The sequence below is a fragment of the Alligator mississippiensis genome, chromosome 1, assembly GCF_030867095.1.
Source record: "Alligator mississippiensis isolate rAllMis1 chromosome 1, rAllMis1, whole genome shotgun sequence".
Classification (NCBI taxonomy): Eukaryota; Metazoa; Chordata; order Crocodylia; family Alligatoridae; genus Alligator; species Alligator mississippiensis.
In genome coordinates, this window is record NC_081824.1 from 223647043 (window position 1) to 223658492 (window position 11450).

The 11450-nt window shown below is 47.1% G+C and overlaps 1 protein-coding gene across 1 annotated transcript in view; it reads right to left on the reverse strand.

The window, feature by feature from the left end:
* The window catches only part of LAMP5 (lysosomal associated membrane protein family member 5), a 31690-nt gene extending 20745 nt beyond the window's left edge, over positions 1-10945 (reverse strand). Inside the window, exons 1-4 of the mRNA XM_059724286.1 lie at positions 10921-10945; positions 5302-5474; positions 4323-4454; positions 2714-2819 (exon numbers count right to left, since the gene is read on the reverse strand). Of these exons, the coding sequence (XP_059580269.1) occupies positions 2714-2819; positions 4323-4454; positions 5302-5474; positions 10921-10945 (436 nt within the window). The remainder of the gene's footprint in view (positions 1-2713; positions 2820-4322; positions 4455-5301; positions 5475-10920) is intronic.
* Between the last annotated feature and the right edge of the window lie 505 nt (positions 10946-11450).

An 11450-nucleotide genomic window follows, 5' to 3' on the forward strand; every position in this document is an offset into this window, starting at 1 on the left:
ATTTTGCAGTGCTTATCATAAATCTAGCCTCATTCAAATGTGCCTGGATTATGGGTTGGTGTTCGCTTTCTCATCTGTTTTATTCAAACAGTAGCAATTCTTGGGGCTGCACTGTACCTTGGAACAGCACTTTATTATGAAAATTGTGCAGAGCCAGGAAAAGTTCCAGGTGCCATTGTGGGAACTCTCTGGTGAGCAAATTGAGTAGAGCATTACATCAACCATTATGAGGTCAGAACCCATGCTTTATTGGGTTGACAAACATAGAGGGAAAACTGAGATATGACTTCTCGTTCTTCCTTTAATTAAGTGATGTTCAGGGATCTGGGTTTTCTCTAATTTAAAAAAAATCCCCAATGTTTGGATTTAAAAAAAGGAACCCACTATCCACATTTTTCCATTATCAAAATTAATATATATATATGTGTGTGTGTGTGTGTATTAGTGGTGTTTCATTTTAATCACAGAAAAATATGGATATTGGGGTTACTTTTTAAAATCCAAATATTGGGGATTTTTTATCAGAGAAAACCAGGATTCCTGGTGATGTTGGCAGTGCTGATGCATTGGCTTTTGTATAAAGCCCACTGAAGTCAATAAGAGCCTTTTGACTGACTTCTGTGAGCTTTGGATCAGGCCTATCCCTTGCACTCAGCAGTGAGGGAGGCTGGGAAGATTAGCCTCTGTATTTGGATAAAAATAAAAGACACAACTTGAGATACTCAATGCTGGGTAAAACCTACCGCTAATGCATTTCTTTGTGATAAAAAATGAACATTGTCCAAATAGAAATTATAAAGCAGAATTTTCTCATTAAGTCGAACATATTTGCAAAAGCAAAGACTGTGCATGATCAGCAGCATGGAATGATGAATAACTTCTGCTTTCTGATCATCTTCTGCCCTTGTGTTCATCATTAGGTTTCACATAGCGGGGAAACAGCAGTTTACATTTGCTCAGCATGTGAGGGTTAATGTGTGTGTGCAGAAGCGTGGAGTGGTGGCATGCAAAATAGTCACCACAGGGTGCAAAACTACTCCCAAGGTTGTGGGTGGTATGTCACAAACACAGCTGTGAGAGGCACACCAAGACCCTTTTAATGTAATGACTAAATGTAAAAAAGCACCAGTTCCCAAGCCAAAAGGACTCATTTCTGAGCAGAAACAGGAAAGAAGAAATTGGGTTGTTTTCTCATGAGAAAATTCTGGGAAATGTCATGGCTTTCTGGAAATCTGCCTAACAGTCATCAAGCCCCAGGAGTGAGGTAGGGGACAAACCTTTGGAAAAATAATGCCCCATCCTATCAAAAATGCAGTAGTGCTACTCACAATCCTAAAAGTTAAGTATGTAAAGGAGTTAAAGCCTTGCATGGTGAACAATTGCATGTGTGTTCCTGCAAAACAAAAATGGTGCATTACACACCATTCCAGCTCAAAGGCTTGTGTCATAAACCCACCATTTACAAACACACCGTCTGCATCAACAGAAGAGGAGCATTGCAAAGTAGCCCCTTGAGGGGAAAAATCCACAAAAGATGTGAAGATTACAATTATTTTAAAATCGAAATGAAAAGGTGTTACAGCTGGGGTTTGGTGCTTGGGAAAAAAAATCTATTACCAGAAGATAAAATGATAAATAGGAAACAGAACTGGATATAAAAGATCTAAAATATTCACAGGTAGCAGCAGTTATTAGTACAGGGGGAAAAAAAGAATTCCTCTGCATTTCAGATTATTAAGAAAATGGTGCAGAAACTCCCCCGGTAACATCTTACTGAGATGTTCATTGGACAAGAACAATAGGGAAAATGAGGGGGCAGAAAAAAAAGATGCATCAAAACGGCATTAGAAAAGAGGAAGATGAGACACATAACAATGAAGTGGAAGGAGATTAAAAACTGTGGGTGGGTAGGTGGGTGTGTTAGAAAGGTAATAGCAATGCATCGCTTCTGATCCAAAATCAGGAAAGCAGAAAAACAGGCAAACCCTAGTTCTCAGTAAAGGGATTAGACCAAATCTTTTAAATAAACCTCACACACAGCCTAAGGAAATTAAGGCAAAAATAAAATAAAATAAAATGCCACTCAGGAATAAGGATATGCTACGTATCAGCCAGCCATACTCAGGAAAGAAGCACGTTCTGTAAGGCAAGCTGTAGTTTTAATAATGGATGGAGTGGGTGATGGGTGATGAAGCCCACAGGGTGACTCAGGCCCGAGACATCCCACTGGTGGGGTATGTGGCTGGATTCACGCAGAAGGAAGGGGAAGGTAAATAAGTATAGGGGACGAGACCTGAGCTTAGCAGAGAGAGGGGACAGAATTCTGTGCACTGGGGACTGCAGGGGACTTAAACAACAGAATTAAATGTTTAGAAAAGGAATCCAAGGAGCCAATTGTCTTGCCTATGGGAAATGTGCCCATTTCCCTAGTTTTATCTACAGGCCTGTATGCATTTCACAGGCAGGGCCAGTGCCAATGTGCTAGGAAGAACCACCTATATTCCTAGCAGTACTTTCAATGACAGGATTTTAAAAAAAAATCAATTGGATTTTAATAAGCAATTTCCTGGAGCTCATCAGACAGCCCAATATTTCCCATTTTCTCTAGAGTAGGTGACAAATCCCAATTACACACTGCATCAACTTATTCTAGGTTAACCTGCTCAGGAACTGTGAAGAAAAAGCCCAGTACTGCACTCTCTCTGGCACTTACGAGTGACGGCTTCTTTGAAGTAGGTTTTCTCACTGGTGTCGTACACGAACTGGACCTTGTTCATTTTCCACAGAACCTCCTGCCCTCTGCTAGTGTTGTGTCCCTCCTGCCAAGACAGAGTGGGTGGGGGAAATAAAAAGTAGCTATTTCAACAAATGAGCTTTCCAGGCATCCACATGAACACCTCATTGGTGTGGAATGAGGTCTGTGCCTTGAGTGCTTGATTGTACAATGATCATATATCATTAATACGCCTGCCATGCTGGGGTTGGCTTCTTGCCTCTTATGCATAGCTTCATAGACTGTAAGGGGGCAGAAGGGACCTTGGAAGATCATTGGGTCCAGCCCCCTGCACCAAGCAGGAAAGATAACTGAGGGTCAGGTGACCCCAGCGAAGTGACCATCCAGTCTCCTCTTGAAGATTTCCAGGGTAGGTGATTGTACCACCTTTGGAGGGAGCTTATTCCACAGTCTGGGCACCCTGACTGTGAAGAAGTTTTTCCTAAAGTTGAGCCTGAATTGATCTCAGATGGGTTTCCGGGTTGTTTCCCCTTCACCTCCCTGTCAAAAAGTACAGCCTTGTTTTGCTGAAATACAATCTCATTGGCTCATTACATGTATCTGTAATCATATCTAAAATCAAATCGTACCATGCAATCATAGCTATAAATGTACGTGTATAAATATATATAATCAATTCATACCATACAATCAAACCATATAATGTGATAATAGCTATAAGCACATATCTATAATCAAATCATATCATGTAATTGTATCCATAAGCACATATCAATAATAAAATTGAATCATATAATCATAGATTCATAGATGTTAGGGTCGGAAGGGACCTCAATAGATCATCGAGTCCGACCCCCTGCATAAGCAGGAAAGAGTGCTGGGTCTAGATGACCCCAGCTAGATACTCATCTAACCTCCTCTTGAAGACCCCCAGGGTAGGGGAGAGCACCACCTCCCTTGGGAGCCCGTTCCAGACCCTGGCCACTCTAACTGTGAAGAAGTTCCTCCTAATGTCCAATCTAAATCTGCTCTCTGCTAGCTTGTGGCCATTATTTCTTGTAACCCCCCGGGGCGCCTTGGTGAATAAATACTCACCAATTCCCTTCTGTGCCCCCGTGATGAACATATAGGCAGCCACAAGGTCGCCTCTATTTAAACCACATATTTATAATTAAAAAGTGGGGGAAAAGGGGATTGGACAAATTCTCAGAGGAAAGGGGCTATTGAGCATAGGAGTTAGGGATATAGCCTCTGAGTTAGAATTTCCTAAATCTTAAATGCTGGAGGCTGCAAATGAGAGAGCAATAGTGACCAAAAAACCCTGGTCACACCTAGTTCACTCTTTCATTCAGCATCCACTCTCTGCTGCTGCGTGACACAGGAAACTGGGCAAGATGGACCTAGGGTCTGACCCAGTACATGGCAGCTCATATATATATGTGTGTGTGTGTGTGTGTGTGTGATATCTGTGCTATTTATGTGATATCTGAGATCTAGCTGTCTGTATAGGTGTGTGTGGGTATGAATGTATATTATTTTTCTGTAAAGAAAGAGCCCATAAGCCCTCTGCAATCATGGGGTGAATTACCTTTATGAAGGAAAGCCGGAGGGTGTAGGCTTTTTCCAGCCAAGAGAGCTCCAGTTCTGATTCATTGGTGCCACATTTGCCTTTTATTTCTGCTCCCCGGGAAAGTGGGATATCAGCTTGTTCAGTTATCACCTGCATGCCCAAGCAGCACAAGGCACAGGCTCAGAGGAGGAAATCTGCATTACCCACAGCAGTATAGATCCAGGTGCAGGGGATGGGAGAGCTTCCATGGACTCCAGCTAATACATCTTTCTCACTAGTAGCATGCAAAGGGCCAGAACCTATGGTGTCCTACATTTGAAAGTGGTGAGGTTTCCCCTAGGGCTATCTGCTTTGCACTGCTCTAGTTGCATGTGCAAGTATTCCTCCTGCTCCTAACCTTCTAGCACCCCATTCCTTTGGCTCTCAGCAGCTATTGCAGACTAAGTTTCTGCAGGACCAATGAAGGCTCCTACAAAAACCCACTCCATCTTCCAGTTGTGTGCAAAGGTTTTGCAAAGGACTGCCTGTCATTGCCTTGGCCTAGGAGTGCAAAGCGGGAAGGCAGATCATAGAATCATAGAAAAAGTGAATTGGAAGGGACCTCAGGAGGTCACCTAGTCCAGCCCCCTGTTCCAAGCAGGACCAACCCCAACTATCTCATCCCAGCCAGGGCTTTGCTAAGCTGGGTCTTAAAAATCTCCAAGGATGGAGATTCCACCACCTCTGTGGGTAACCTGTTCCAATGCTTTACTACCGTCCTAGTGAAGAAGTTTTCCCCAATATCTAACCTAAACTTCCCCTGCTCCAACTTGAGCCCATTGCTTCTTGTTCTGTCATCGGCCACCACTGACAACAGCCTGACTCCATCCCCTTTGCAGCTACCCTTCAGGGAGTTGCAGGCTGCTACCACAAAGACCCAAGAGCGGGGAGAGGGGCGATGCCACCCAGAACCCTGCCCCTGCACGAACCCCCTTCCAAGGCGAGAGAGGGGCCTTACATCCACGTAGTTGGCGTCCCTCACGTAGTAGGGGACGAGAAATTTGGCGGCGAACTCTGCCACGAGGCACGCCTTGCCGTTCTCCTTCACGGCGAAGATGTCCTTCTCGGGGTTGGGGGAGAGGCCCGAGAGGTTTTCCACCTCTTGCTCCGCCACGACCCGGGCGGCTGCCTCTGTGGGACACAACACACACGCGCGCGCGCTCGTGGGCAAGCGGGAGCCCTGCCCGAGACTCCGGCTCCCCGGGCAGCCCCGCTCCCTCCCCAGCTCCAGCCCTCTCCTGGCAGCAGGGGAAGCCCCGGCCGGTCCCCTGCAGGGGGACGGCTCGGTACTCACGCAGAAGCAAGAGCAGTCCCGGGACGGCGGCTCGGTGCCTCCCCTGCATACTCCCGTGCCCGGAGCGCGGCGGAGCCCAGGTGCCGCGGGAGCAGGGAGCGCCGGGCTCTTGGCTGGCGGGCTGGGAGGCGAGGCTGCCGCGGAACGGGGACCGGGAGCTGTCCGAGGTACCCAGGGGCTGGGGGCAGGCGGGGGGAGGCGCTGGCGGCCGGGAGGAGGGAGCTGTCCGAGGTACCGGAATGGGGCAGGCGGAGGAGCTGGGAGGGGGAGCTGTCCGAGGTACCAGGCTGGGGGCAGTTGAGGGAGCGGGGAGGGGGAGCCGACCAAGGGCCCGGCCAAGGGTGCAGGCAGAGGGAGGGTGTTTCAGGGCGGGGAGGGAGAGCAGTCGGGGTTACCCGGGCTGGAGGGCAGGTAGAGGCAAAGGTGCGGAGGGGGAGCTGTCCACGGTACCCCCGGACTCGGGGGGCAGGCGGAGGGAGGTGCTGCGGGGAGGGGAAGGGGAGCTGGGGGGCGGAGGTGCGGAGCGGGAGCTGTCCGAGGTAGCCGGGGAACAGACGCGATAGCCCCGGCTGCTGCTGCTGCTGCTGCTGCTGCTGCTGCTGCTGCTGCTCTGAGCCGCGCTCTGGGGAACTTCTTCCTAGAGCCTCTGCCCCTTGCACGCCTTGCCAAGGGAAGCCTCTTGCCGGGGCTTGGGAGACCGCGCTGCGAGTGAGCTGAGCAGCTGCCAGATATACGACCGGCCCCGGCCCCCACAGGAGATTAAAGGCACGGCTGCTCGTGTCTGCTGCCGTGAAAGCTGCCTGCCTCTTGCTTCAGCTAGAGTTTAAGGGATGGGCTGGCTAGGGCTGACCCTTCCTCAGGCGGGTGGGGGGGGTGGACTGGATGACCTCTGGAGGTCCCTTCCAGCGCTGCTTCTCTGTGCCTCTAGAGCACTCTCACGGTTACCAAGGTGCGCTCAGAGGGCTGCCCCATCTCCCGTGGACGCTTTGCAAGCCGATGCATGGCTAAAACGGTGGTGGGGACAAGGATCCCCTTTAGGAAGGATGCTAGGGATGCCAAGGTGCATTCAGGGTGTCACCTGCGCCCCGCTGGAGCCAGGCATATTCAGAGGCTGGCAAGGTGAGGGGATCAGGGGGGCTACCCAGAAAGCCAGATTCTCCCTGTCTCCTTATGTCCCTGGGGTTCAATGGGATTCCCCTCCCCGCCCCCCCCCCCCCCCCCCGCGCTCAATGCCGGTGTTATCACAGGCCACGTCAGGTCAGAACACAGCACTGTGTGCCCACCACCTATCAAAGAACACCCACCCACCCACGACCCCCTTTGGTGGTAGGGAGGGGGTTACTTGAGCTCTTTCGAGGTGACCCTCTGATTCCCGGTGTTAAACAAACCAGGTCCAAGAGGATTCAAATGATCCTGTCTGTCTCGAGTGTGGGAGCAAGACAGAGGAATCTTTCAGGCACCTTAGTCTTCTACTCAAGTAAAGGTGCCCTTAAAATACATTGATCCAAAAGTCCAGGTTCTGTATTCCAGGGGCTGCCTCCTCATGTTCCTTGATAGAGTGGCAGACGCTAGCAGGAAGTTGGGCTATTAGAACTGCAGTGTGTATCTGCAGTCTAGGGTAGGAAAACTGCAACTCACTCCAGCAGTTAGGATGGCACTGGGTTCTTACTGCTGTCATCTATAATAATAATAATAATAATAACAGCAAGTCTATTGTAATGGGACTAGTAACCCCTGGTGTTATATCGGCTGAGATAGCTCAGCTATTAATTCATTATTCTCCCTAGATACAAGGAGGGCCAGGTCCTGGACTGCTGTAAACTGGCATGGGAAGCCAATGAAGCTATGCCACTGAGGAACTGGCCCATATAATGTGTACTTTGGAAGGGAGACGAAGAATACTGGGTGTAGCTGCTGGAAGGCACCAACTCAGACTGGGGTGCCTGCTAGTTAGCATGGCAAAGTGACACAACGCCCTGTCCTCACATGCTCAGCAATTGCTGACATGCTTGCCATTGTAGCTATGCTGTTATAAGGCTCAGGCTTGCTTCTCGTAGTGGAGTGTTTCCTCCCCTTCAGGTTGTTTTAAATCTGTTAGGGTGAGATTGATCTTCTCAACCTAAAATTTCTAACTGCATTGTTGCAAGGTTACTGCAAAGTTAAAACATGAGACAAGGAAAAGATTCTGACCCTGATCTGCTGCCCACTGAAGTAACTGGGCAAACTTTCCAATGATAACTTGCCCATCATCCTCTTTGAGGGCAAGAGCCTGTGCCTGCTTTAAAATAAAAGGTCTCTCTCAAAAACAGCATATAAAGCGTAGGCAAAGACTTCATGAGTCATCTCACTGTAGACAGGCTGAGCAATACCTGTCACCACTGATTAGAATGGGGCCATCTTTGAAAATTAAGTCTATTCTGGATTAAAACCTGCTTCATAGGCATTGGGTCTTTTTGTCTGCAGGACCACATTCAACGAGGAAGGAAGCAAGATTTAATAGGCCAAACAGGGTGTATTCAACCCTCTTCTCTGAACTGTGCTCCAAGATGATCACTACCTGGGAACAAGTGAAACATCTCCAGCATAGTAGTTGCACGGAGCAGTTCCACAACCCTGGATGGCCATTCAAAAAAAGAGGTTGAGAAAAGAAAAAGAGCACTACCTAATGCACAATCTACAAGCCAGGCTGTGAGTAATCCCAATATATTTGCCCCAGATGCACAACTACAGTTGTTGTCATGCATGAAAAAAATGGCAAATGCTGTGATATTAGACTGGCATTCAGGTCTGGCAACATTTTGCAGCTACGTAATTCTAGATGAGAACATGAGTACAGTTCAAAGAGGATTCAGGCCTTTGGGGGACATTCACTGCAATGTTGTAAAATAGGCCTTATTCTGACCCTCAGTTGATCCTCATTTAAGCATCATTATTTTACAAAATAAAATCTAGGCACTCTGGTCCAAAATATCTAAGGTATTTAAGCACCAGACTGGGAACATCTCAGTATTTTTGAGGATGTGGACCTACATCACAACCTGAGCAGCATTTCTACTTCTTGGGGAATATTGGCATTTCAAGTCTGTCAGTGTTATAACATAATAAGGGTGCAGATTTTTCAGGTTGCTTTTTTTGTTTTTAGTCACAAGTTACAGCCAGGGACCAGAGTTGATGTAGTTGTCGATGTAGTTCCATGGATCCCATAACTAGCAATTTCTTAAAATGTCCCCTTCTTGGGAAGCTTTGACTGCCCATTAAATGATGCTATCTAAAGGGACTTCAGCCTTAAAAACCACTGATCGAAAACGATATACATATATAATGCATAATGAGCCTCTTTTATTACATTTATCTTCAAGGACAGACTGCCTAGCTCACAACTGTAGACTCTTCATTCGTGTATATTAATGTTACAGTAGAAATCAATCATTGAGTACTGAAGCACATTCATTTGGTGTTCATGCAATTAGCCTACAAGATCTTCTGATGATGGGTCATGTTGCTGCATATGGCAAAGCTGCAAGAACTAGAATTGGGACGTAGTGATTAGGACCCTGTAGTGTGTGCTAGTAAAAATGAGACATCTATTAAGCTGGGGAAAAATGAGACATCCTCAGTTTAGCTCTGGAGGTTTGGAGATTCATTCCAGTTTGGATCAACCCTCAGGGCAAGATCTTCATCTGGTATAAATGAATCTGTGAAAATGCATACAGCATAGCAATTTATACCAGCTGAGGATCTGGTTCTTCCTACCTAAGACTTCTTTTGTACTATGTTTAATTCTGGTGTAAATAATTGATTTTAGGGGAGCAGCCCTCAGCTGCTCAAAGTTATATGTGTCCCTACATGAACTAGCCTGATCTCTTGGATATGCCAAGTTGCACAGCAAAAACTCTCCTTCAAAACAAAACAGAACAAAACCCTCCTCAAACCCTTTTTGCAATACTCTGCTTCTTGTCTGCCAAGAAATGCCCCAGGGACATAGCTGATTTCTAACAGTACTTCATCCTTTCTGCTCAGACTGCCCAGAATGAGAAAAGGCATCGACATGAAAATGAATGGGCGTTAGATGGTAAAAGACTGAAAGCTCACATTTTCAGAAGTTTGTGGTCAGCTTTTACTTCAGTACAGTGTAATCTCCACCACTGAAAGAACTCGCAAATAATAAAAGCACATGCTTGTAGCCCATCACTTCTGCTTCCAATGAAGACAACGGCAGTTCATCACTAGAAATAGGGCTGGGTCCCAGAAGATGATGCTGTAGTTACCCGCGGTGATCACAACCAGGGCTGTAACTTTTAATTTACGCGAGTAAAGCCCCCAAATGAGGGCAATGAATGGATGCTCGGAACAACTTCGGGAATCATTCTTACTCCACGGGTTTATCTGAATTTAACCTGTCGGCTTGTCCTTGCTCTGCGGCTCTTATCGCCCTTCCTTTGTAATTGTCGTAGCCGACACCCGCTTTCACAAACAGTTGCTATTCCTTGAGCTATGTTAACACTGTCGGAGGAGGAAACAAACCACTAAAACAAGGCATTTTCTGTTCACGTTGGTAGGGGGTTATGCCTTCCTATGCCGGTTTCGCGTGGATCGGTAATCATGTCATAGGGGCAGTTGTTTAATGCGTTAATTCAGAAGCTCGTCTGCCGCTATTTCGGTGGGGAAAGAAAATCAGGCGCGGTACTGGTGTGAAAAGCGCAGGGAGGATCGAGCTCAGGTCCGCAGATGCTGTCGGTTCAAATAGACCGCTATCGAGGTGCCTCTCCTTTAGGTGCATTTGCTAAGCTAGTTTTGAAAACGGCGATCAGAGGGGTTTATATTAACGGGTGCAGTTAAATTAAATATTAACAGCATATGCACACAGAAGGAGAGTCAGAAAGCATCCTGTGCACGAGAGCCCGGATAAGGTGCCAGGTTCCCCAGACCCGGATGCTAGCATATGCCATTTCCACATTGCACTGATGCCCTCTTTTGCGTTACGTGGGGTGTGTGTAGTAGATGCATGCACATAGATACAGAAGGGCACACCAGCCAAAGGTACGGCAGAAAAACAGTAGTGCGATTTTAAGATTTTCCACGTCATAAACTTGATCTGCCTATTCATTGAAGGAAGCAAAGTATATAATGCCTACACAAGATGCATCTGCTATATATATGAGCGCACACAGTGGTAATAGCCCTGCAAGTGGTGTAAGGAACAGAGCCCTGGGACAGTGAGTTTATCCTTCACTCTCAAGTGCCTCAGATTCACGTCCTCCGGGATGGTTCCCAACATCCTACCTCTGACCGGCCATTTCAAAACCATTCAACCGCTTGTTTCTTCTGAATCTCCAATTCGCCTCTTAATTGACACGGTCCTGAGATGCAGCATGGTCAATACGCTGTCTTGGGCCAGGGTAGATCTACGCAGTCTATCTGAAGCTGGACTTGTACTGCTAGCAAGGGGAACATTTTTCTATTATGACATTATATTTACTTACGGCCTTGGGGAAAAAAAAAAACCCAACCCTGATGGATCAGACTTCCAAACGATGCATTACCTTGGAAAACAAATCCTGTTTTAAGCAATGGTGAACGTGGCTAGACTGGTGCGCACCTTCTTCTTTTTCTGTATGCAAGGCAAAGCTGGACTCAGGGTACTGAGGGTGCCTGGTTTGGTAAGTCGAAGGATACGAGTTAAAAAAAAAACCCAAACCCTAACAGAAATTGCTTTGGGTCCGTTTGCTCCTTACTAAAAGCACCAGATCCCGATTCCAGGGTAAGGAGGGGGATACAAAGGTGGGTCGGGGGTGGGGAGTCTTTTTTCCCCT